The sequence below is a fragment of the Natrix helvetica genome, assembly GCF_964273705.1.
Source record: "Natrix helvetica genome assembly, chromosome: 1".
Lineage (NCBI taxonomy): Eukaryota > Metazoa > Chordata > Lepidosauria > Squamata > Natricidae > Natrix > Natrix helvetica.
Window position 1 is genome coordinate 207,012,764 of NC_138548.1, and position 24,842 is coordinate 207,037,605.

At 43.9% G+C, this 24,842-nt stretch overlaps 1 protein-coding gene across 1 annotated transcript; it reads right to left on the reverse strand.

The window, feature by feature from the left end:
• Positions 1-19,897: 19,897 nt before the first annotated feature.
• Positions 19,898-20,887, reverse strand: NEUROD4 (neuronal differentiation 4; the record flags this gene model as incomplete). The annotated part of the gene is made up of 1 exon (XM_081939971.1): positions 19,898-20,887. The coding sequence occupies one exon, from the start codon at positions 20,885-20,887 to the stop codon at positions 19,898-19,900; it is 990 nt and encodes a 329-aa protein (XP_081796097.1).
• Positions 20,888-24,842: the final 3,955 nt, after the last annotated feature.

Here is a 24,842-nt window from a genome sequence, read left to right on the forward strand (position 1 = left end):
CTGTATCTCTGTCTCTCTCTCCTCCTTCCCCCATCTCTGTCACTCTGTGTGTGTGTGTGTGTGTGTGTGTCTGTCTCTCACTCACTCTGTGTGTGTGTGTGTCTGTCTCTGTCTCTCCCTCTGTCTCTCTCCCCTCCCTCTCTCTGTGTCACTCTGTGTATGTGGGTGTGTCTGTCTCTCACTCATTCACTTAATCACTCACTCTGTGTGTGTCTCTCTCTCTGTCTGTCTATCTTTCTCTCCCTCCCTCCCCCTCTGTGTGTGTGTGTGTGTGTGTGTCTGTCAGTCTCTCTCTGATTCCCTCCCTCACTCCCTCTCTGTTCCTCTCTCTGTCTGTCTGTCTCATTCACACACACACACACACACACACACACACACACACACACACTGTGGTCACCTTGTTGAGTGTTCCAATCACATTTGAAATGTGATTGGAACACTCAACAAGGTGACCACAGTGTGTGTGTGAGTGAGACAGACAGACAGAGAGAGGAACAGAGAGAGGGAGTGAGAGAGGGAATCAGAGAGAGACTGACAGAGACGAATCAGAGAGGTACTTTTAACTACCTGGCAGCGGCGTTTTGGCTTGGGGGGCTCCTCAGAACTTCCCAAGACTTTGGAGGGAAGTTTACAGCCCTCCCTCGGAACGCTTCGGAGGGAAGCTTCTTCAAAAGCCCTGGCGAGTGACAAGAAGTCTCCCAGGCTGTAATTTGCCGAGCTGTACACGCGCGCCTGTTTTCCACGGCGTGGAGCAGCGGCGAGATTCTGCGCGGCGAGCGATGATTCCGGGGGCCATCCGGGAAGATGAGGAACGTGAGGGGGGACCCTGCCCCCCCACTGATGGCCCCCGGAATCATCGCTTGCCGCCCAGAATCTCGCCGCTGCTCCACGCCGTGGAAAACAGGCGCGCGCGTACAGCTCGGCAAATTACAGCCTGGGAGACTTGTCTCGCCGGGGTTTTGCAGAAGCTTCCCTCCGAAGCCCGAGAGGAGGGAGGGAAGCGGGCGCCCGGCACACAGAAGAGCCAGATTAAAATGTTTAAAGAGCCGCATTTGGCTCGCGAGCCGCGGCTTGCCGACCACTGCCCTAGATGCACGAGCATACGCAGTTCAACGGAAATTGTTCTGCGCATGTGCAGAACTCCCCCCCAAATGGCGGTAGTGACGGTGGTGACCGGGGAACCGATTCAGGGTCATGGCCAACCTGGGTTGCTGCCAGTTCTGTGACCCATGCCAGCATACTGTAGTGGAAGGCCCGCTCTACCAATTCAGGAGACAAGACCACAAAGGTTGGAGAACACAGGTTCATTTGTGCGCACAGGTTCAGAGCATTCGCACGACAAATTCTGAACCCCGGGGCTACGCCCAAGGGTTAACTTATATAGGTCCCATGCAACTTAGCTTCACCGAGGCGATGCCCTTTAACACACTTTTATCTAACTACAGCAGGTTAAAACAGTTAAACAGGATACAAGAAAGGAGAAGTTATCTTTACAGCATATTCCGTATATGGTATTATCTTACGCCATCTGTTGCTTTCATTCGGGGGGGGGGCATCCTTCACCTGACATTTTGTTGCAGACCAATGTGAAAGGTCATTAATTAAGCAAGTTCCCTGTACTTTCCAGAAGCTTGCTCCACACACAAGCAGTTCAGGGGTCGCAACACTCGAGCATTTTAAATTGCTTTTATATCATTAATACCATTCTACCTCATTACCACTACCGGTTCGGCTGAAAACCGGTTCCTACAAACCGGTAGGAACCCACCTCTGGCGCACAAGCATTTGTAGATAGTGAACCATCCTTCCAACCTGATAGCCTCCAAATAGGTTAGACCAGAACTAGCATCCTTACCCAGCATCATGGCTTGGAGTGATGAGCATTGTATTCCAACATATCTGGAAAGTGTCAGGGTGCAATTCCAGGAACACTCAGTAAGAAAGACACTTGTAATGGCAAGCTTGCATATAGGCTGGGAAAAGGTTTGGACATTTTTCTACTTCTTGTTTCCTGCATTAGCCTGAGAACTGAATAAATGGCAGACCTTCTTTTCAGGTTAAGAGTTTTAGCATGTTAGTTTTTAGGAAACTTTGGAAAAAATGCAGAGAAGAACAACAAGGATGATTCAAGGCCTGGAGACTAAAACATACGAAGAATGGTTGCAGGAACCGAGAATGGGTAGTCTAGAGAAAAGAGGGACTAGGGGAGACATGATAGCAGTATTCCAGTATTTGAGAGGCTGCCACAAAAATGAGGGGGGGGGGGCAATCTATTTTCCAAGGCATCAGGTGACAAGACAAGAAACAATGGATGGAAACTAATCAAGGAGAGAAGCAACCTGGAATGAAAGACAAGCTTGCTAATAATGAGAACAATTTACCCAGTGGAACAGTTTTACCTCAGAGGTTGTGGATGCCTCATCACTGGAGGTTTTTAAGAAGAGATTGGACAGCCACTTGTCTCAAATTATATAGGGTCTCCTGCTTGAGCAAGGGGCTGGACTAGAAGACCTCCAAGGTTCCTTCCAGCTCTATTCTGATTGAGGTAATGTCTGACTCAGTGCTTTATACTGAAAAGTGCTTCGGGAATTTTGGCTGGCAAGAAAAAGGACTATTGCTTAGCAGTGATGCCTGGGCTTTGCTTGTGCCCCACAATGTTACCAAAGTTCAAATCCCAGCCATCTCAGCCAGCAAAGCTGGGGGTGAGAGATGCTAGAATTAGCACCTTGGGAGTATCGGCCGCAGGTTCAAAATTTCAGAAGTAGAAGGTCTAGATCCTTTTCGGCACTGGAAAAGTGAACCATTTTGCCATTGAGTGCCCAAACCGGAATGTGCGTGCGTGTGCACCGGAGCACTGAAAATCTGAAGACCAGCTGACCAGCGCACCAGAAACTAGAAGAGCAGCTGGGGATGGGGCGCATGCCCACAGAGAGGGGTCTGCATGCCATCTCTGGCACGTGTGGCACAGGTTGGTCATCACAGGTCTAGATTCTTGTTAGATCGAGAAAAATGATTTCAAAGGAGCAGAATGAGCAGATTGAGTAGAAAAGTATTAACCCTTTCAAGCCATGAATAAAGCCCAGAGCCCTGCATGGCTGGCTCTAATTGCAGGTTGTGTTCATGGAGGCCAACCCTTCCTTTGAAGCTGTGTCTGTCAGGCAAAGGAAATTTCCCCAAAGCCTAGCATTTGGGATCTAGGATTGTTCTCCGTTAATGCTATTATAAAGCAGCTACATAATGCATCTCCCATCCAGGGGAGGGAGGGAGAGAGAGAGAGAGAGAGAGAGACAGAGACAGAGACAGAGAGAGGCAGAGAGAGAGAGAGAGAGAGAGAGACAGAGACAGAGACAGAGACAGAGAGACAGAGAGAGACAGAGAGAGACAGAGAGAGAGAGGCACAGAGAGAGAGAGACAGAGAAAGAGAGACACACACACAGAGACAGACAGACAGACACACACACAGACAGAGACAGAGACACACAGAGAGAGACAGAGACAGAGAGAAAGAGGGACATATAGACAGAGACACAGAAAGAGAGAGACAGAGAGAGAGACAGGGAGACAGAGAGAGACACACAGATAGAGAGAGACAGAGAGACAGAGAGAGACATACACACAGAGAGACAGAGACAGAAGAGAGACAGAGAGAGAGACACACACACACAGAGGCACAGGGAGAGAGACACACACAGAGACAGAGAGACAGAGAGAGAGACACAGAGAGACACACACACAGAGAGAGACAGAGAGACAGACACACACACACACACACACACACAGACAGAGAGAGAGAGAACACACACACACAGAGACAGAGAGACAGAGAGAGACAGAGAGAGAGAGACAGAGAGAGAGACACAGAGACACACAGAGACAGAGAGAGACAGAGACAGACACAGAGAGAAGAACAGAGAGAGAGAGAAACAGAGACGGAGAGAGACAGACAGACAGAGACAGAGAGACAGACACAGAGAGAGAGAGACAAAGAGAGAGACAGAGAGGTTGTTTTGTGAGGTCCTTGGTTCTCTCTGAGCTTGGTTGTTTTCTTGCAGATGTTTCATTACCAAACTAAGTAATGTTACTTATTTTGACAATGAAACATCTGCAAGAAAACAATAAGTTCAGAGAGCACTAAGGAGCCCACAGTTTAAGCCTCAGCTAAAAATATTCTTTTTTTAAATTGAGACTTATCCCTCTGTCCATCCACCCATCCACTCACATATGTATAATCAATTTATCTGTATCCATCTGTCCCATCCATCCATCTGCATGAGTGAGAGACATAATAAGGATACATTGGAATACTTTGAGCAATTAGCTTTTTGGGAGGTGGGGTGGGGTGGGGAGAATCCATTTTTAATATATATTTAAATTGTATCCTTTTTTTACTGAACTTTTTTTAAAGAACAATTTTAAAACTGACCAAAAACCCAAACCAACCCCAACCCCAGAGGGTTTAATTATTGTTAAGCAAAATGGGAAAGACACAGTACAGGAAAATAAGAAAGGCAAGATTCTATAGAGGGGGTCACTCAGTTCTTTCATGACATCTTTCCTGCCACTGAAATCTGAAATAGCCCCTTTGGCCCAGATCTCCAAGAACCCCATCTAGCCCCATTTCTAATCTTTCCACTGATGCCAACTGACAGCTAGGGCTGTAAAGACCTTCATGAGGCCTCTTGCTGCTCATCCGGCCGTCCTCCTTTCACAAAACCTTAGCCTTTAATCCCGCAATGTTTCCGCCACAGAATTACATGTGTTATTAGAGCGGATAGCAAATCAGCTGCCTGGATCAAATGTTACAGGACTGGTGGAGTTTTCCCTCTCTCAGCCACAGGCTAACGTAGGCTAGAACATCTCCTTACACACAACAGGGAGGGTAAAGAGAACAAAAGAAGATTCTAATTTGCACAGAACATCTGTCTGTGAACGTTTATTTAAAGAGGGAAGCACACCTTTACTTGTACTAGATTTGAAACAAAATATAGTACCATTCACTTCATCAGCGAAGACTTGTTCTGGGTATGCCAGTTTAATGATTCCTAGGGAATTTCTTAAAGTTGCTGTCCTGGAATAGTTTTTTATTGTAAATCCATTCCACACTGCCTTTGGTTTATTGCTCCCTCTTTCTGATTAACTTTATTAGTCTTTCATTAATGGCAAATAAAGTGGCTCAGGTATGCCTCTCTTAACTTAGGAGATCCAGTCTTGCGATGTGGGAGAAGAAGGGTTAGGAACTTCGTTTAGAGGTACGAATGGGCAATGAGCTGCTGTTAAACTCCTCAGAACTGTTTCTCAGGCTTTGGAATCCCCATGCCATCGAGATTTGGAGTAAATCACTCATTTTGGGGAACATGAGTTTAAAGAAGAAACCCTGAGGTCAAAGTATTTGCATTACAAGCTCTGGCTGGCTTAAGCAGCCTCTGAGTAAAAAGAACAAGAAGAAATAAATACAAACAATACCTCAAAATAATAGTAATCAAAAACCCTTAAAAACTGAGACAACTGAGAGGTGGTATTCAGCAGGTTCTGACCAGTTCTGGAGAACCGGTAGTGGAAATTTAGAGTAGTTTGGAGAACTGGTAAATGCCATCTCTGACTGGCCCTGCCCCCATCTATTCTCTGCCTCCTGAGTCCCAGCTAATCGGGAGGAAATGGGAATTTTGCAGTAACCTTCCCCTGGAGTGAGGAGGGAATGGAGATTTTACAGTATCCTTCCCCTGCCACGCCCACCAAGCCACGCCCACAGAACTGGTGGTAAAAATATTTGAATCCCACCACTGAGCCAATCCCTCCAGTAATATCCTTTCATCACCATGTATGTATGTATGTATGTATGTATGTATGTATGTATGTATGTATGTATGTATGTATATAAATTTTAAACACTTAGCTACAAGCAATCTGCTGAAAGTGAAGCTTAAAGGATGTAGCCAGGATGAGGCACTTTTCTTACCTTCACCTTCTTTTCCAGATGTTAACATCCTCTATTTTTTTCCTTTCTTTCTATTTTCTATTCAGATTAGAAAACAGTGGCGGCCGTAGACATTTGACACCTCCAGTATAATGCCCCCCCTCAAATGATTAGGGTTCTATTTACTAAAAACAGATAAGGATAAATGATATCAAATATCCTCATACAAATATTTTGGTGCAAGCCAAGAGCGAGCGAACTATTCATTGCTGATTTTCTTTCTATCTATTTCAAATTAGGATAACATTGCTGTAAATTTCCAGATTTGCCCAACCATCAGTGCTGGGTATAAGAAATAATTTCTGGGGTTGTGTCTTTGCTCTACTTCAACTGGATCTCAGTTCTTGAAAAGTGCAAGCCTTCCCTGGGTTTACCCAGGGAGCCTGTTTCAATTTGTTTCAGGTACAATTTGAATCTGGTTTGGAGTAACGTTTTACAAACTCTGGTTAGTAAATGAATAAATACGGAACAAATCACAAGCCAGAGACCCAGTTGGTGTAGTGGTTAAGGTGTCAGGTGGGAAATCATGAATTTTAGTCCTGCATTACACAGAATGCCAGCTGGGTGACTTTGGGCCATTCCCTCTCTCTCTGCCCTAGGAAGCTGACAAAGGCAAACCACTTTTGCAAATGCTGCCAGGAAAACTGTAGGGACTTGTAGGGTCACCAGGAATCAACAAACACACACATACACACAAACAAACAAACACACAGAGTCATAACCCATTAGTGACAGCTGCGGTTTTCAAAAATCAGTCCAGCATATTGCAATTTCCATTGACTGCAACCTGAGTTCCCCACTCATCCTGCCCTGCTCTTTTACATTCTTCCCCTCCTTCTCCAGTCCCAATGATGTCTATATACTATTGCTACAGCCCCATAGAGAAGTTACTCATTCAACTAAGCAAGTAGCAAATTGTCCTCCTGCACACTCTTCCTTGACCTGATGACTTCCAGGTGTGTTGGGACTACAGTCTCCAGTATATCTAGCCAGCACAGAAGGCAATAGGTTGTGAGTCTTAATACCTTCACATCTGATTATAACATTAATTTAGATGTCAAATGTCAGGGTCAGATGTTTGCAAAACTTGAGATCTCCAGGCTGAAATTTCTCTTACTAATCCTTAAAGGATGTATGTTTTTGTTTTATTTTTATAGTTTTTCTTATGTGTAATGTATACTGAAGATGGCATTTAATTTCGTTGCACGAGGTGCAATGACCATAAAGTAAAATTAAAGTTAGTTAAAGGATTGTTATAGCTAGAGAGAAAGAAAAAATAGCAGTGATTTGTAGACACAGTGTGTCTACAAATAGAAAGCCTGTTTGTCTGAATGGCATAGGGCCGTGATGGCGAACCTATGGCACGCGTGCCACAAGTGGCACGCGGAGCCATTTGTCAGTCCCTGAAGCCTCCGGAGGGCTATAAAGCCCCTGGAGCCTGGGGAGGGCAAAAAAACATGTAAAAATGGGGGGGTCGTGCGTTGTGCACACATGCGCACAGGGGGGTCGCGCGTTGCATTATGGGTGCGGCACACCTGCACTCAACCCCCCTGCGCTCCCCCCACTTGTGGCACGTGAGCCAAAAAAGGTTCACCATCACTGGCATAGGGTCTCCTGCTTGAGCAGGGAGTTGGACTAAAAGAACAAGGTCCCTTCCAACTCTGTTATTCTGCATTCTATAATTCAAGCTGAATCTTTTATAAAATTACAGGCAGTGTCCAGTGCTCAGTTAATGATGCAATTGTTATTGGAATTCCATCGCTAAGCAATGTGGTTGTAAAATGCAACTTAATGTGACCACACAGCTTAGTCATGGCAATTCCAGCTTCCTAGTTGCTATTGTTATGCGTGAGTGGGCAGATAGTTAAGGGAGGACCTCATGTGACTGCATCTTCTGACTTCCTGCTGGCTTCCCCATTGTTTTTGCTTGTGACTGAAGATGTGCTATGATGGTTAGAACTCAAAGGACAAGTCATAACTATCATTTGTCCAGTCTTGTTGAATAGTCATTGAACAAGTGGTACATGTATATGAATGAGAGAGAGCAATAATTTGTACATCTCTGATTTCTTGCTATCTATATGCTTCCAAAAGGAAAACCTACCTTTTCCTAAAACATCCACATCTTTAAAATCTATAATCAAAATTGTACTTTTTCTCCAGAGCTAAACTGAGGCTATGAACCAGTGGTGGGTTTCTGCCAGTTCGCACCAGCTCGGGAGAACTGGTTGGTGAAATTTACCGATCCGGTGAGAGGAGGTTTGATGGGTGGACCCGGAAGTACCTTCTGGAACGCCTGTCACTCGCTTGCCCTGGCCGTCCAGTCGCAGCTTGCTCGCTCTCCCACCTGTCTGCACTAAACTAGCCCAGCCCACCGCTCACTGATTGGCTGGAGTCCAGCCAATCAGTGAACGGGCTGGAGGTGACCCTTTTAAAAGCGTGGCGCCAGAGTCTTTCTCATTCCCGAGCAGCTGTCACATTGCGCTTGCTGATCGGTCCTCCCTTCGCTTCACTTCACCTTCCAGCAGCTTGCTGCTTCCCTCAGGTAAGCAACTAAGCACGAGGGGGGGCAGCGGAAGGCTAGCTTACGCCAGCTTGCGGCTTTCACAAGGGAAGCCCTTGCCTCATGAAAGCCGCAAGCTGGCATATGCCGCATGGCCGAAAGTGGGGGACGGCAGTGGGGGAGGGGGTGGCAGGCTAGCTTTCTCAAGGTAAGGCCTTCAGGCTTTGCTTCGCAAAAGCCGCGAGCTGTTGTATGCTGCATGGCCGAAAGGCGTTGGTTGGTGATGGTGCCAGCGGCGGCTTTCGCATGCGGCCGAAAGCAGGTGGGCGGCTGCGGCAGGCTAGCTTTCACGAGGGAAGGCCTGAAGGCCTTGCCTCGCAAAAGCTGCGAGCTGGCGTATGCCACGCTGCCAAAAGTGGGTGGGAGGTGGCAGTGGCAGGCTAGCTTTCTTGAGGGAAGGCCTCGAGCTGGTGTACGCCATGCAGCCGAAAGCCCCCACCCACCCCTCTCCAGCCTCACCTGGCTGGCTAAGCCTGCCGGGCAGCATACCTAGCTAACAGACAACCCTTGTCCGAGCTGGTAAGTTTACTTGTCCTGCTGCCTCGTTGCCTGCCTGCTCCCTGCTGCATCCATCGCATCGGAGAGTTGGTGATTCTGCCTGCTGGTAAGTGACCCATTTTTTTTCTTTTATTCTTTTAATGTTTTTTAAAAGAATATTTTATTTATTGTGCATAGAATTTTTTTAAATCATTTTACTTAAAATTATTGAGTATAGAATATTTTAAAATGACTTACTTCATTTTAAAGTGGGCACGCAATCTGGGTGTCCTCCTGGATGCCCGGCTGTCAATGGATGACCAAGTGACAGCCGTGGCAAGGGGGGCGTTCCACCAGGTTTGCCTGGTGCGCCAGTTGCGTCCCCTACTGGACCGGGACGCCCTTCACACAGTCACCCATGCACTAGTGACGTCCCGACTGGACTATTGCAATGCTCTCTACATGGGGCTTCCCTTGAGATGCACCCGAAGGCTGCAGCTTGTCCAGAATGCGGCCACGCGGGCAATTATGGGAGGTACTAGGTACTCCCATGTAACACCTCTCCTGCGCGGGCTGCACTGGCTACCTGTGGCTTTTCGGGTGTGTTTCAAGGTGTTGACTATCATCTTTAAAGCGCTCCATGGCACAGGACCTAGGTATCTGCGGGATCGCATCCTACCCCATACATCCCTGCGGCCGATTCGCTCTCACAGAGAGGGACTCCTCCGGGTGCCGTCCACTAGGCAGTGCCAGCGGGCAACACCCAGGGGTAGGGCCTTCTCTGTGATGGGCCCGACCCTCTGGAATGACCTCCCCCCGACATCAGAATGACCACCGATCTCTGCTCCTTCCGCAAGAAACTTAAGACCCACCTGTTCAACTTAGCTGGCCTGGCCTAACCGTAGTTTTAATCTTTCTAGACTGTATTTTAAATTTTTAGGGGTAGGTTTTTAGGTTGTTTTTTTAATTTTTATCACTGTACAGCCTAACATTTAATCTGATTTTAGGGGTATTTAAGATTATTTATTTTGTATATGGTTTTTATCTTGTCGTCTGTACACCGCCCCGAGTCCCTTCGGGGAGAGGGGGCGGTCTATAAATTCAATAAATTCAAAATTCAAATTCAATTCAATTTATTGTGTGTGGATTCTTTTTTTAAATTGTCTTAGACTATTTAAAAAAAGATTCTATCCAAAATAAATTAAAATAAACCATTAAAAAAATTCTATACTCAATACTTTAAAATGTATTGTGTATAGAATTTTTTTAAAATCATTTTACTTAAAAGTATTGAGTATAGAATATTTTAAAATGGTTTACTTCAATTTATTGTGTGTAGAATACCTTGAAATGGTTACAGTATAAATTATTGTGTGGGGAATACTTAACAATGGTTTTTAAGGATTTTTTTATTTATAGACTATCTTTTTTAAAAATTATTTTTCAGGAATTTTTGTTTTTCAATTGTTTATAAAATATATTTACTACAAGAAATGTTATTCCTTTTTGCAAATGTTTTCTTTGTGATGCAATATGTTGCTTTTAAGTGTTCAGACCAGGTTTCTGTGTCTCAAAGTGGCTGCTTTTCTATGGGCAGGCCAGGTTGGTGCAAGGAAACTTTGGCAGATTTAGTGTGTTTCACCCTGGTTATTTGGGTAATTCTGAGGTGGTTGCTGGTTCTGTGAGCTTCCTGGCACTGTCCTCCTTAGTCACTCCCACCCAGTCACATGACTACCAAGCCACTCCCACCCGGTCACATGGTCAGCAAGCCACTCCCACTCGGTCACATGGCTGGCAAGCCACTCCCACTCGGTCACATGGCCAGCAAGCCACTCACACAAAGCAGGCCACACCCACAGAGTAGGTTCCAAATTTTTTTGAAACCCACCACTGCTATGAAACCTGGGCTGCAAAAAACCAGGACAGCCACTAGGTGGCCACAAGAAATCTTAAAACCCAACTCTTTGCTGCCATCTTGTGTTCATTTATGCTTTTTCAGCCCAGATCTGATCTAGTCCAAACTAGAAAAGAATGGATTTATTATAAAATCAGCAGCCAGATCTTTCGATTTAGAGTAGATGAAATCCTCGGGGCTCATTGTGCTGGGCACATTAGAAACCCACTGGCTGATGGAATTATCAGATTACACATTCTCAGAATCATAATCCATAAACCAGGATTTAAAAAGGTTTAGTGATTATATAGCTGCAGGGGGGGAGGGGAGGGGAAGAGAAGAGCAGGGCAGCTGTCAGTCTTGGAGCAGACAGCACTTATTCCACGGTTCCTTTCTCTATCTTGCTCTGCCATATTGGAAAAAAGATGTCCAAGTAGGCTTGTGTACTGGGCTATGAACTTCTTCTAGTTAGAAGACAAATCTCTTCCAGACTTGGAAAAGGAATAAGCTTGAACCTGTTTGATTTCCATCTGCCCTAGAACCATTAAATCTTAGAAAGTGAGAAGCCTCCAGTCTCATCAAAGATGCCAACCAGAATGTAAATTTCCACTTTCAAATGAAGTCAATTAAAGGGAGTACCCACGTAAGGTGGAGTAACAAAAAATCCTCTCTCTCCAAATATGAACAATGGATCCCCAAATTTATCAGGCCTAGATTAGCACATTTTGCAGTTAGTTAAAGTAGATGTACGACAAATGTCAGAGATTTCACTGGAATGACATTAGGTTTTAGGGATGAAGTGGGGCTACTTACAAATTTAGGGTTAGAAAGAAAAAGACAAACAAGAGAAGTCTTAATCACATAATATACTGGAGATTGGCAATCTTCTTGTACAAGGAAGGTGACCTGGAAACCAACTGAGACCTGTAGCAGATGTTCTGTTGGAGGTGAGTCGACCCCTGTCAATATTTAAGTCTGGGATTATCGGGGTATCCGTTTTTTGGAATGGAAGAATAATTTTTCTTTTCTAGGCTATATGTTAAAAGTCCATACCTATTATTAGCTACGGCGCCTAAAAATTTAGCAACAAATCACACTACCTTTTCTTCATTTCTTCAGCAAAAAATTGATTTCTTTTACATGGGTTTTTATTTTATTAATCTAATTTATATGCCGCACCCTCTCCACCAAGGGACTCGGGACGGCGTACAATTTATTACATAACAAATAAATAACAATGTTGATGTTTGGAGAAGGAGAAGAGAGAAGCCTATTAATCAGCCCAGTCATAAAGTGTAAATTTTCCTAAAAGCTACCATTGTGGATTCGCACTTCTTTTCCTGGAGTCAACCTAACCCTGCCCCCATTTTAAAACCAGACTCCAAATTATATAAACGTATGCCAAAGAAGTAAAACATTTAGTATTTCACCTGCCCTGAATAAAGCATATGCATTGCAGCAGGGGTGTCAAACTCAAGGCCTGTGCTTTTGCGCTCCAGAGCTCCGTTTTCAGCTGCAGCTGCCTCGTGCAACCCTCTGCCAGTGAAAACTGAGTTTGGGAGGGCCCTGCACAGCCCTTCCAAGCTCCATTTTCACTGGTAGAGCACTCGGTCCACCACAGGCAGGGGCGTGCGGTCAGGGGAGGCAGGGGAGGCAGAGCCTCACCGCTCTCATCATGAAAAGAAAAAAAAAGGGGAAAGGGAAAAGGCACACGTGGTCCCATTCCCCACTTTCCTGAGTCAACATGAAGGGGACCACGGAGCATGCTCCACGGTCCTGCGGCTCGCACTCTGCGGTCCCCTTCATGTTGACTCAGGAAGGCGGGGAATGGACCACCTGATGACGTCACCAGCCTCACCAGCCATAAACCTCACCGCACGTCACTGACCACAGGCACCCCCAAAATGAGTGACGGTGAGCTAGTCATGCCCACCTGGCCACCCCCACCCCCTTCAAGGTCAAACACAACCCTGAATGAAATCGAGTTTGACACCCCTGCATTAGAAGGAATGATGCATATGCATTAGAGATAAAGAAATACTTGAACTATGCATACATTCTAATGAAATAATTGAAATAACCAGGAACCCTCAATTATAAGAGTGGCAAAATATCATTAGAGATTTTCAGCACCGATTGGCCATCTGTTTCTTTTATATATCATATTTTAAAAACACCCATCTTCCTCGGCGACAGTCTCTATGCATTTCTGAAGATAGCATGTTCCAATTTGGGGCACAGCAATTCTATATTGTGCAGCCAAGCTATCACCAGATGAACCAGTGCAGATTTCATATATCATTCTAAGTGTACAATTGGGACCATCTAAACGTAGACGCCTGGTTAAATAATGCTGAACGAAGGCCTTCGGAGATCAGACGATGGCCAGCATTTTGCGTTTCACGCTGAAAGAATTGTCTGCCGGGGCAATGCATCTAATATTAGCATGATCTGAAATCTGCATAATTCTCTGCCATCTGTAAGAATTTGACATCGCTTTCTGAGAAATGCAGAAGAAACAGACAAATTCAACCTAGAGCGAAAGAGAAGAGAAACTGTCTTTACAATTTCTTCTGTCCTAGCAAGCACATTTGCGAGCCTGATTTAATCCTGCCAGATAGCTTGGTTATGTTGATATCTGCATTTGTGTGTGGAGGGGCAGTTGTATGTGTCTGGTATTTCTAAACTGTGTCTGTTATTTCCCACATTCACAGGCCTCGTGGCTTGCCATCCCATCCATAGCTGTGTGGCAAAGCCATCTGTTTCCGTCTTAATGGGCTGCCAAAGGGAATTTTAAATCAATGCTTTCAACTGCACATGGTGTGAATGCCCATGTGTGCAAGGCCAAGCCACCACAAACAAGCAGCTGATGAACATTTCCTCTTCTGGGAAAAAAAAGGCCCTGCACAGCTGCAAGCAGAGGCCCAGCTGGGCCAGCAACTGCGCTGAGCTTCCAGTGCATCCCAGTTCAACCATGGGCTGGCATCCCCTTTAGGAAGGATGATATCAGATTCTGCTTCAGTTGGATTGAAGGAAGGCAACTTGAGCCCAGCTGTGTTATTCACTGTGCAACCTACTGGCCAATTCAGTGCTATCGTGGCTTTGAGAATGACCTTGCTCTTTGAATCTCTGCAGTAGCATTCCGAAAGACAAATATTCCCTTTTTGAGGATTGCTAGAAAACTCACAAACCTGGGAAGTTGTCAAGTACCAGGGAGATTCAGTTCAAATGAGTACAAAGATTTATTTCAAGCCTAAATTCTCTACAAGAATCTGAACAACCAGCAGTAAAGGGAAAATGAGTGGGAGATAAGAAAAGAAAAGCATTCAAGGTGGGCTGGACTTAGATCTCTTGTGGGATTGCAGAGACTCATGACTTATGATACATTTGATCCAGAGGTGGTTTTCAGCAGGTTCTGACTAGTTCTGGAGAACCGGTAGTGGAAATTTTGAGTAGTTCGGAGAACCGGTAAATATCCCCTCTGACTAGCCCCGTCCCATCTATTCTCTGCCTCCTGAGTTCCAGCTGATCAGGAGAGAATGGGGATTTTGCAGTAACCCTCCCCTAGAGTGGGGAGGGAATGGGGATTTTACAATATCCTTCCCCTGCCATGCCCACCAAACCATGCCCAACAAGCCATGCCACACCTACTAAGCCGTGCCCACAGAACCGGTAGTAAAAAATTATGAATCGCGCCACTGATTTGACCCCTCTCTCTGGCTCAGTCTACTCATCTTTACAGAATGGAGAGAAAATTAGCAGCAAGACTGGGAAATTAAGGTGCTACTGGTCTGAAGCAGTGTGTGCCATTTCTTTCCTTGATGTTCAAACATTTAACTCTACAGTCTGAAATGAGACTATAAGGGTGGGATTGCAAATCATCCTTCACAAGGTCAGTTAAAGACTCAGGGCTACATTCAGGGGAGGGTGGGGGAAGACCATACCAACAAGCTTGCAAAATTGTATTTTTATGGCTGTTACAGTAAAAGTGGCCCTGGCCAATATGACATATTTTTTAGTCTGGTATAACTTGTTGGGCTGAAATTTCCTTATATTAAGGGACAAGGCCCTCCCTCCCTCTCCTCCCTCCCTCCCTCCCTTCCTCCCTCCCTTCCTTCTTTCCTAAATCATGATACTCATTCATTAATACAAGGAGACTTTAGTTCAAACAAGATTCACTGATTTTATTTGGGCTAAAGAGCCATTTTGAATATAAAAGGATAAAATATATATTCATATATATTTAGTACAAAAATCACAAACATATCATGGATTACACCCGACCATCTCTGACTATCCTCCTTATTCTGGAAGATTTCTTTTGTTATAAGTGGATTCTTGAAATTCTTCATATCATCCCTTTACGATGTTTGGTCTCTTCTTTATCCTAGCTGATTGGACAGAAGCTAACAAAGCTATGGGCTGAGACCATGTGATCATGGACAAGTGGGCAAGAAACAATCATTGTGTGGGACAGATAACTGGCTGGAGGGTTGCGCCAATGGTTGCCTACAAATTCAGGCTATCACAGAATAGAAAGTATCATTTAGGATTTTTTTAAAAGAAACAAAAAATATAGGCAGAGTAACCATGTATGTCCCTTGTAGGAGAGCAAAGAACGATCTACTGCTTCTCCTACAATCCATGGCCCTGCTAGTTCTCTGCAGGCAAGATTGGAAATGGAGACCAGTCCTTTCCACAATACTTCCTTTGGGTATAGAGTCATCTGGTTCTGGGAACATGTCAAAAGATCACACAGCATTGGAGCAACCTATTCATATCCATTCCTCATTTCTTCCTGAAATTGTGAATGTAACATTTCCAGGAGAACATAATAGCTTTCTGCCTGCATACCAGAGATCTGTGATGATGTAGCCATTGGTTCAGCCAACCAATTTCTGTTTCTGCTGTTGTGTGGCATTTACCCCACCTCTCAAGGCTGATGAAGGAGTAAGTATAAGATTACTTGCTATAATTGCATAGTCTTAGAAATGTTCCTTGCTTGTACTGACTTCTGCCATTGCAGTAACCAGTAGGAACATTTCCTAAATAGTCAGAAAAAGAGCTACCTTCTACATAGGGATACACTTAGGTTATTTTTTTAATGGAACTATGGGCTGGAGTTGCTCCTCCCCAAAAGAGGAAAGGCAAGGAATAATTTAAATAAATATGTGCTAATAAATAATTATGGAGCAAAGGCACACGAAACAAAGAACACGCAAGAGAAATCCACCTTTACGTATACATTTTAACCCCACGATGCTAAAACTTCCAACTAAAGACTTTAAATTCCCATGAGTGAAAATCCCCATTCACATTTTATGTGAAATGAAAAATAATAACTTAAAATCTGGATAAATAATAAATAATTGAGGGCAGGGGTGGGGAGAAGCCATGGCTTATCTTGGCTGGCACCACTCTAAGATACAATTATGAAAATAATTCCTCCCGTTTCCAGCCCTTGGTGCTGCCTTTATCAATCCCAGCTTGAAAGTTCTCCAAGTTAGGATGCATGAAATCAATATCTGAACTGAAAGAATATCAGCGTTCTAACCTTTCCACAATCTTTGACAATTTTCCTGATGAGGAACTGCTATAGCATATGAAGTTATATGGCACCTGCTCTGATATATTTGTGTGGGTGAGGAACCTGTGATCCATTAGACATTATTCAATGTCCAGCAGCTGTAGTCAGTATGGACACTGATGGAGAATTGTACTTCAGTGTTATATGAAGGACCATTTCATGCTCCAGGATAATTTCTTGAGTGTTTTCACAGAAAAGGAAAGCAGAATGATATTTCCATATCATGTTGGAAACGAAAGTCCAATTGTGTCTTAGATCTAGGAGCCATCTGGAATTCTAAAGTAGTTAGCACAAGACATTGTGCTACATAAATAACTTTGGTAACAGATAAATGGGGGGGGTGAGGAAACCAATGAAACATCACCAGTATTGTTATAACTTAATGAATGAGCCAGTAACAGGATTGGGGGAAGAGATGGGTGATGTTAATAACATTGGGGAACAATATGGATCAAGATAGATTGCTTTGATTGTACAATTCCCTACCCTATTTATTCTTCTGGCACAATCCTTTATGGGACAGCTGTACACAAATGAATTTGTCAACCGAAATGGGGGCAGAATTTTACTGAATTGCTCCAGGTGTAATGGCAATTTCTCAAGAACCGTGGAAGCTGAGTTAGCCATCTGGCCTCATTTTGGCTCTTCCTCAGTGTCTTGGCTAAGATCTTCCTTAGCCAATAAGATATGGGTGAAACACGAGGGATATTTGAAAAAAAAACCACCCTCTTTAAAGATATTTTCTTGGTGGAATTCTTAAGAAATTTTTTAGAAATTTTTCAGAATACATTAAAATAAAGTCTTCCGAGAACTTTTGCTTCAGCTCTATTTCAGTTTTAGTTCCCATGGCAAGAAGTATTGCTGCAAGTTCTAATTTCTAAAAAAAAGGGAGGGGGGAATCCACCCACTATTAGCTTCCTGGAAACTCTCATGGGGTTTCCACTCATTTTTAATTAAAATTAAGGTGGAATCTATTGTTATTGATAACACACGGAATTCACTGGATAAATAGAATCAAATTATATTTTTAAACTTCTGGACTGAAGGTAATGGCAATCTTAATTGGGACATGGGTATGGAAAAGCTAACAACAGTATAATTCAGAGGTCTTCAAATTTGGCAACTTTAAGACTTGTGGACTTCAACTCCCAGAATTCTCCAGCCAGCTGGCTGGAGAATTCTGGGAGTTGAAGTCCACAAGTCTTAAAGTTGCCAAGTTTGGGGACCCCTAGTATAATAGTAAAACAGGAGGTCATTCAGATAACTCTATCAACCATATGAGGTTCTGGAAATGGGATCTCTTGCTAGTATGTATATAGTATTCATATGCATACAGTACATCATGTGCTGTATATAACTATAGAAAAGACATGCCTGAAAATACATTGAGTGTCCAGAGCCAGGTTTTAGATGATTATGATTTGTTGTACATAAATAGCTCCAGTTAGTGACAGACAGATTTGTTTCTACACAACGGACCCCACCAGTTCAAGATGAGCATCCTTATTTTCCCCCCCTTCAAGTATGTACACGTTATGAGCAGGATGAGAAATGCTGCAAGTCAACCATTCTCTGGAGTATAGCCAGAAAAGATTAAAAAGAAGAAAAAAAGTGGGCCTATACCCATGATGGTGAACCTATGGCACGCTGGCCAGAGGTGGCATGCAGAGCCCCCTCTGTGGGCCTGCGAGCCGTCGCCCCAGCTCAGCTCCACTGGGCATGTGCACATGCCTCCCACCAGCCATCTGGTTTTCGGGTCTCTGCCCCGCATGCATGGAGGCAGGGTACATGTGGGAGATGCACATGCATGTTCGGGAAGCTGCGCACACATGTATGAGAGCATGGGGTTTGCTTGCACATGGGTGGGGGAGCAGGGAGTTGCATGCGCACACGGGGCGGGGACCACATGGTGGGTTCGTGCACGCATGTGCGTGGGCTTGGTGCATACATTGCATTATGGTTATGCAAATGCTTTTGGGACACAATGACAAAAAAATTAGTCATCACTGACCTACACCTTGCTTGATTTAAGACTGGAGTAGTTTAGTTCTGTTTGGGGGAACCTACATAGATCATAGAGTGCTAAAGTTGGTTTGGAGAACATCAGCAGTTCCATTATTGCTATTATTCTGAAATCCTGAGTGCTAACAAGGACACATTGTTACATATACAGTCATCATACCATACATAGACCCATTCCATTAGTGGAACCGGGGCACAATGAGTTCAGCATTTCTTCTGGAAACGTCTCAGTTATTTCTTGCTTTCAATATGTGAGCGGATGCTTCTTTACCGCACAACTGAGAAGAAGCATCCTCTTAATGAGAGTCCTAGTTGCCAGTCTGTTACATCTAAAATTGTTCCTGTACAAGAGACGGTAATTAATGTACTGTCATAAACAGTAAACGTGCCATCAATTATTTTGGTGTGCTCAGATTGGGATGCTTTACACACTCCCAGCTTTCACCAAAGCCCTTTGGGAAGAAATCACAAAGCCTCCCCCACAACTTCATCATGGCTTCATTCTTCGTGATCAGGAGATTGAATGTAGAGGCTCTTGGCATTGTGGTTCAACAGGGTGATGATGTCTCCCCAAATGTAGAACTGTGTAGCTGATGGATCTAAACCTAGAGTGCTTTCAGGAATGAGGAAACAGAGGGCTGTATCTGATCTTTGAATAATAACATAGGATAACATTCCTAACAGGTGGAATGGGACAAAAATTGATAGTGTCTCATAGGTACCATCTTGTCCCCTTGCTGTTCGGTATTTACATAGAACCATTGAGGAAGGTCATACAGAATTCTGAAGGGAGAAACCTATGTTATCTGGTGACACTCAGGCACCCCTATTGCTCTTTACCACTCGACTCTAAGGAAGTAACTGGTAATCTAGAACATTGCTTTAATGCTAAAATGGACTGGAGCTGGAATTAAATCCCGATCAAAGGCAGAAGTGCTGCTAGCAAACAGAATAGAAGATTTGAGGACATCACTGGCAATACTATGATTGACTGCCCTGTTTACTGTAGAACTGCAAGATTTGTTTGTGAGTTCAATTTGATTCTGAAATTTCCAGTTATAAGAATGCTACAACTGCTTTCAAAATGAAATAGTCAAGCAAGAAGGAATCGTTGAGACGATAGACTTAAAAGCCCATAAATTAGAACTACTAACATAAGTCTAAGTTTACAGAAGTGTGGATGTGCTTTCCTTCTCCCCCCCCCCCCAAAGGGCTTCCCATGAAATCAGATGGGAGTAAAATCCATCATAGTCTAAATAAGTAAAATTCCTTTTTTTAGGTACCAATATTTGGTACCATATTTTTGATGCTACCAATATTTTTTTTAAAAAAAATGTTTAAAAGTCCCTTTAAAAACTATTCACCTGTTATCTCCTTGTCTTATTCACCAAATATTGCACTGAGCTGTGCTCCAACTACATGGTGAGAATAAGAATCATATTTCACATCTAATGGGAGGTCATACTTGGGCACCGTGGTTGAAAAATGGGAGGTGTGCCCATGAGCGCTGCTCAGGCTAACAGATGGATAGTGAGCCATAAAACTGTATGGTTTTTCTAGGTCTGGAGACCCGTCTTGCTTTAAGGAAAAATTTCCACTGATGCTCAGAGGAGGTGTCAAGGGACCTTCATATGCTGGAGATGCACAGTCTTGATGATGATTGCCAAAGGAAGTATCCACCAGAGTTTTGAAAGAGGGAGGCTTTAAATGTACAAGGTGTGTCTCCATGCTTCCATAGGGCGGACTGGGCAATCCTGGAGACTGGTAAGAAAAACCATGACTGGACACAGTTGAATCAGAAACAGGGACTTTCTCCTCGTGTTTCTCCAGGAACAGAGATTGTGGTCCTAGCTGGAGACATCCAGCAACCAGATTGCTGGTTGGTTGGGACAAACCTTTGCATAGCATATCCACAAAACCTTTGCCTTCTGGAGTCTGCCCACTTTCCAGAACCTCTGACAAAGCCCAAATATAGTTTCTGGCTAGCCTCAGTGTCTCAATTTTGGACAGTTTCTGTGTTTTAGAATAGCAGGGCATCACCCGCCTCAAGTTATCGAGAGCATCATTAAGTCCATGCATCCGTGTTCGTTCCCGAGCATTAGCTTTCACTCGGCGGGCCCTGAAGCGCTCCAGCCTTGCTTTGGTCATTTTCTTCTTCTTTGGCCCCCTTCTTTTGGGCTTCCCATTATCTTCTTCCTCTTCTTCCTCAACACTGTCATTCTCATCATTAATGCCAGAAAGCATCTCATAGGCAGCTTGCCGGCTGTCTTTGTCCTTTGTTTCATTTTGGGTACTCAGCGCTTCATTGATCCAGGATTGAGAAGATATGAGTTCAGCCATCTCTTTGGACTTGGGGTAGAGTTTGGCCATCTCTTTACCCTGAAAAAATAACCATACAATCCATATTAATTCAGTGAGACTCAGTTCTAAAATCTTAAAAGAAATAAAATAGGAAGTATAAATAGTATTCTGTATTATAACACATTTAGTGCATTATATAATTCACATTTGACCTAAGCAGGGTTTTATTTTGAAGACAAGCCCTTTCCTCAAAATTATAACTCACAGAATAATAGGTCCACCCATACCCGAGGCCTGCATAACTTAGCAAAACACAATTCTAATGTAGCCCAGAGCTACATGGTGTTGCTTAAAATGCAATGCCTCTTTGCTCTTCCTTTGGCATTTTCTAGCAGCAAAAGTTGCACAACGATGACTATAGTCTGGTGTGCTACTACAGACAATAAGGGTGGTGATTTTGACAAAAATATGCCAGGACTTTGCCTAGGCCTGTGATGGCGAACCTATGGCATGTGTGCCCAAAGTGGCATGTGAAGTCATGTTGCCTGGCATGCGCAGCCTTGCCTATTTGTCTTCCGGGTTTCTGGCACGTATGTGTGTGTGTGACAATCAGCTGTCCTTTGTGTGCATGGCAGTGCCAAAAACTGGTGTGTGCATGCGCACTGGCCAGTTGGTTGTTGGGTGCACATGTTCGGCTTTTCAGGAGTGTGATCCTTTCATGCACGCCAAAGTGCCAAAACCTGGCCTGTGCATGCACACCAGGCATCTGATCATCAGGCATGCATTTGTGCTAGAACCTGGAAGTTCGGCTTTTCTGGAGTGTGGCCCTGATGAGCACATGCATGGGCGACCTTTCCGCATGACCTTTTTGGTGCCGAAAAGGTTTGCCATCACTGACCTAGGCAAAAGTGTGGGTGGGTGAAACATTTTTTGAAATCCTGGGGAACAAGATAACATTCAGAAGTGATTCAGGCAAATGCCTCCCTCATTCATGAGAGAGTAGGAGAAGGAGAGGAAGTATATTGCAATCAGAATTGTAAGATCTTGTTGTTATATCCAATCGCCATAAAGTGTAGTTCTGTTCTTCCTGTGGAGTTATTTTTCTGGCCTAGGCCTTCCCAGCTTTTGGTTGAGGGATTGAACCTGTATCTTTATGCATGTGGGACCTATTTTCTTTCATGAGAAACCCTGAAGTTGAAATTCTCCTTACTTGCCTATAATCTGATCTTCAGCCTTACAAAGGGAAAAATCCACAGCCAAGCTAACATCTATTCAATTATGCTCAAAATAAAATCAGAAATCATTGGACAGGGAAGCTGGCAAATCCTATGTAGGATTTCTAGGGGTTTCACATAACTTCAAGAAATGGAATTGCAAGGTGGCTTACAATGGCATCGCTAACTAAATTATAATGAAACTCTATCTGAAATTAAGAAAAATAAATCTTTCTGGGAAAAGAAAGGATCTGCTTTTAAACAATTATATATAAGCATTCTGAGAGATTTCTAGGAAAATCTAACAAAAAAGATTGCCATGTTTCAGCTAAAATTAGCCATGCATGACTAAGATAAATTAAAGCCACTTGAACAAATTAGTTGGGATTTATGTGAATTCCGCAATGTTCAGGAAACAGAGTATTGCTGGACTAGCGATCAGTGTGACACAATTAGATAATTAAAAAGAGATCTAAAAAGGTTATCTTTTGGGTTACATTCAGGTGTTTGCAGGGGGATGTTTGCATTTTTTATCAACAAATGGGTTCTTCAGCGAAATTCAGACACAGAGTATTTTTAACGGTCTGGTTAACGGCAGTGCCTCTTTCCACAACTGTTCCATTACAGTTACTCCTCATCCCTGATTTTCTGCCTCCCCCTAAACTTGACTAATCTTCCATGCCTTCTGACATATTTAGTCCCAATTGAGCTGTGCTTTCTACTGTTATTTTTTCTTGTTTTCTTTTAGCTTTTGTAAATCTTGGGCAGTGAAATTCATTTTTTTTACTACTGGTTCTGTGGGTGTGGCTTGGTGGGCATGGCAGGGGAAGGATATTGCAAAATCCCCATTCCCTCCCCACTCCTGGGGGAAGGATACTGCAAAATCCAAATTCCTTCCCCACTCCTGGGGGAAGGATAATGTAAAATCCCCATTCTTCCCCACTGCAGGGGAGGGATATGCAAAATCCCCATTCCCTCCCCACTCCTGTGGGAAGGTTATTGCAAAAATCTCCATTCCCTCCCCACTCCTGGGGGGAAGGATATTGCAAAATCCCCATTCCCTCCCCACTCCTGTGGGGAAGGATATTGCAAAATCCCCATTCCCTCCCCACTCCTGTGGGGAAGGATATTGCAAAATCCCCATTCCCTCCCCACTCCTGGGGGGAAGGATATTGCAAAATCCCCATTCCCTCCCCACTCCTGTGGGGAAGGATATTGCAAAATCCCCATTCCCTCCCCACTCCTGGGGGGAAGGATATTGCAAAATCCCCATTCCCTCCCCACTCCTGGGGGGAAGGATATTGCAAAATCCCCATTCCCTCCCCACTCCTGTGGGGAAGGATATTGCAAAATCCCCATTCCCTCCCCACTCTGGGGCCAGCCAGAAGTCGTATTTGCGAGTTCTACGAACTACTCAAAATGTCTGCTACCGGTTCTCCAGAACCTGTCAGAACCTGCTGAATTTCACCCCTGATCTTGGGATTCTCTTAAGCTTACTGATGCCTTCCTCTTATGTATGAATAGCACCTCTTAGCTACCTAAACATTTACATCTGGAAAAAGGAGTTGCAGCTATTTAGTATAGGAAGGATTTGGAACTGGAGAATATGTTACATTTTAGGGAACACTTCACTTCTGTTTTTTTGTTTGCAGAAATGCTTTTAAAACCTATAAACGGGGTAGCTTCTAATTTTCAAACTAGAATCACATATCAGTCTCTATGGAGATGAAAGAAATGGCTAGAAAGGCTGATCTGGCCCATGATTTGATGCAAGTTCCTTGAAAACCTGAGCGTTTTTCCTGGTAACCTCATTTACCTTTGATGAATAATGATTGCCACAGTAACTATGTGGGGGTGGAAGGGAGGAAGCAGCAGCACAGGTTTCATGATAATCAACTTCTTGTCAGCTTGATGTACTCATTTAATAAAGCTTAAGGTCTAAGCAGCTTTGTTTGAAATGTGCCACCCAACTAATCGGCCGGTTGGTCATCGCCACATCCAATGCAGTAAATCCCACTTTTAATATGCCTGATGGGACTTGCGATATAGATTAGAGAGAGAATTAATATGCAACTGGCATCAAGCGGCTACTAATTATGTATTAGTTAAACATCCTGAAAGAAGGCAATGGCAAACCCCTTCTTTACTGTTGCCAAGAAAACTCCATGGATGCAGTTAACAGACCTCGACTGCATCTTTACCTTATGAAGCAATCCAAATGTAATAATTTAGATCTACCTTAAAATGCATGGGCTACCAGATACCCTGACTCTATGCAATCTGTGGCAGGATTGTCTATTCCCCCAGAGTGAGTGGGAGGATTATTGGAAAGAAAGGGGGTGGGGACACAGATTCAGATCACTGGACAATCATGGAATATTTAACCCACCTCACTTGGTTTTCACAGGATCAAATAGAATAAAAGGTTCATTCATCTAGGTTTCCTAGAAGAAATAATGGATAAAAGTACTAACTTTGACTACTGTCTTACCTGCTTTAATTAAAGCACTGTCCTCAAATCAGGCTAAGGGGCTGTTTATTTAGATTAGACTGATTTTACAAAGGTATGGGATAAACATGTCCTTCTGCAATAAGTCTGAAGACTGCCTGATCTAGCAATCCAATTACCCAATAAACCTCATGTGCTTTGCTGTCTTTCTGCATCCACCAGGATGACTGGGCATAATTGATATGTTTGGGATGTCTACTCTTATGCTTGGGGTGTCCTCAGTTATACCAGTTATACAACTCAGCAGAGGCAGCCTGACCAAAGATCATGTTTAACCAAAGTTTAGATTCACCTCCAGGAA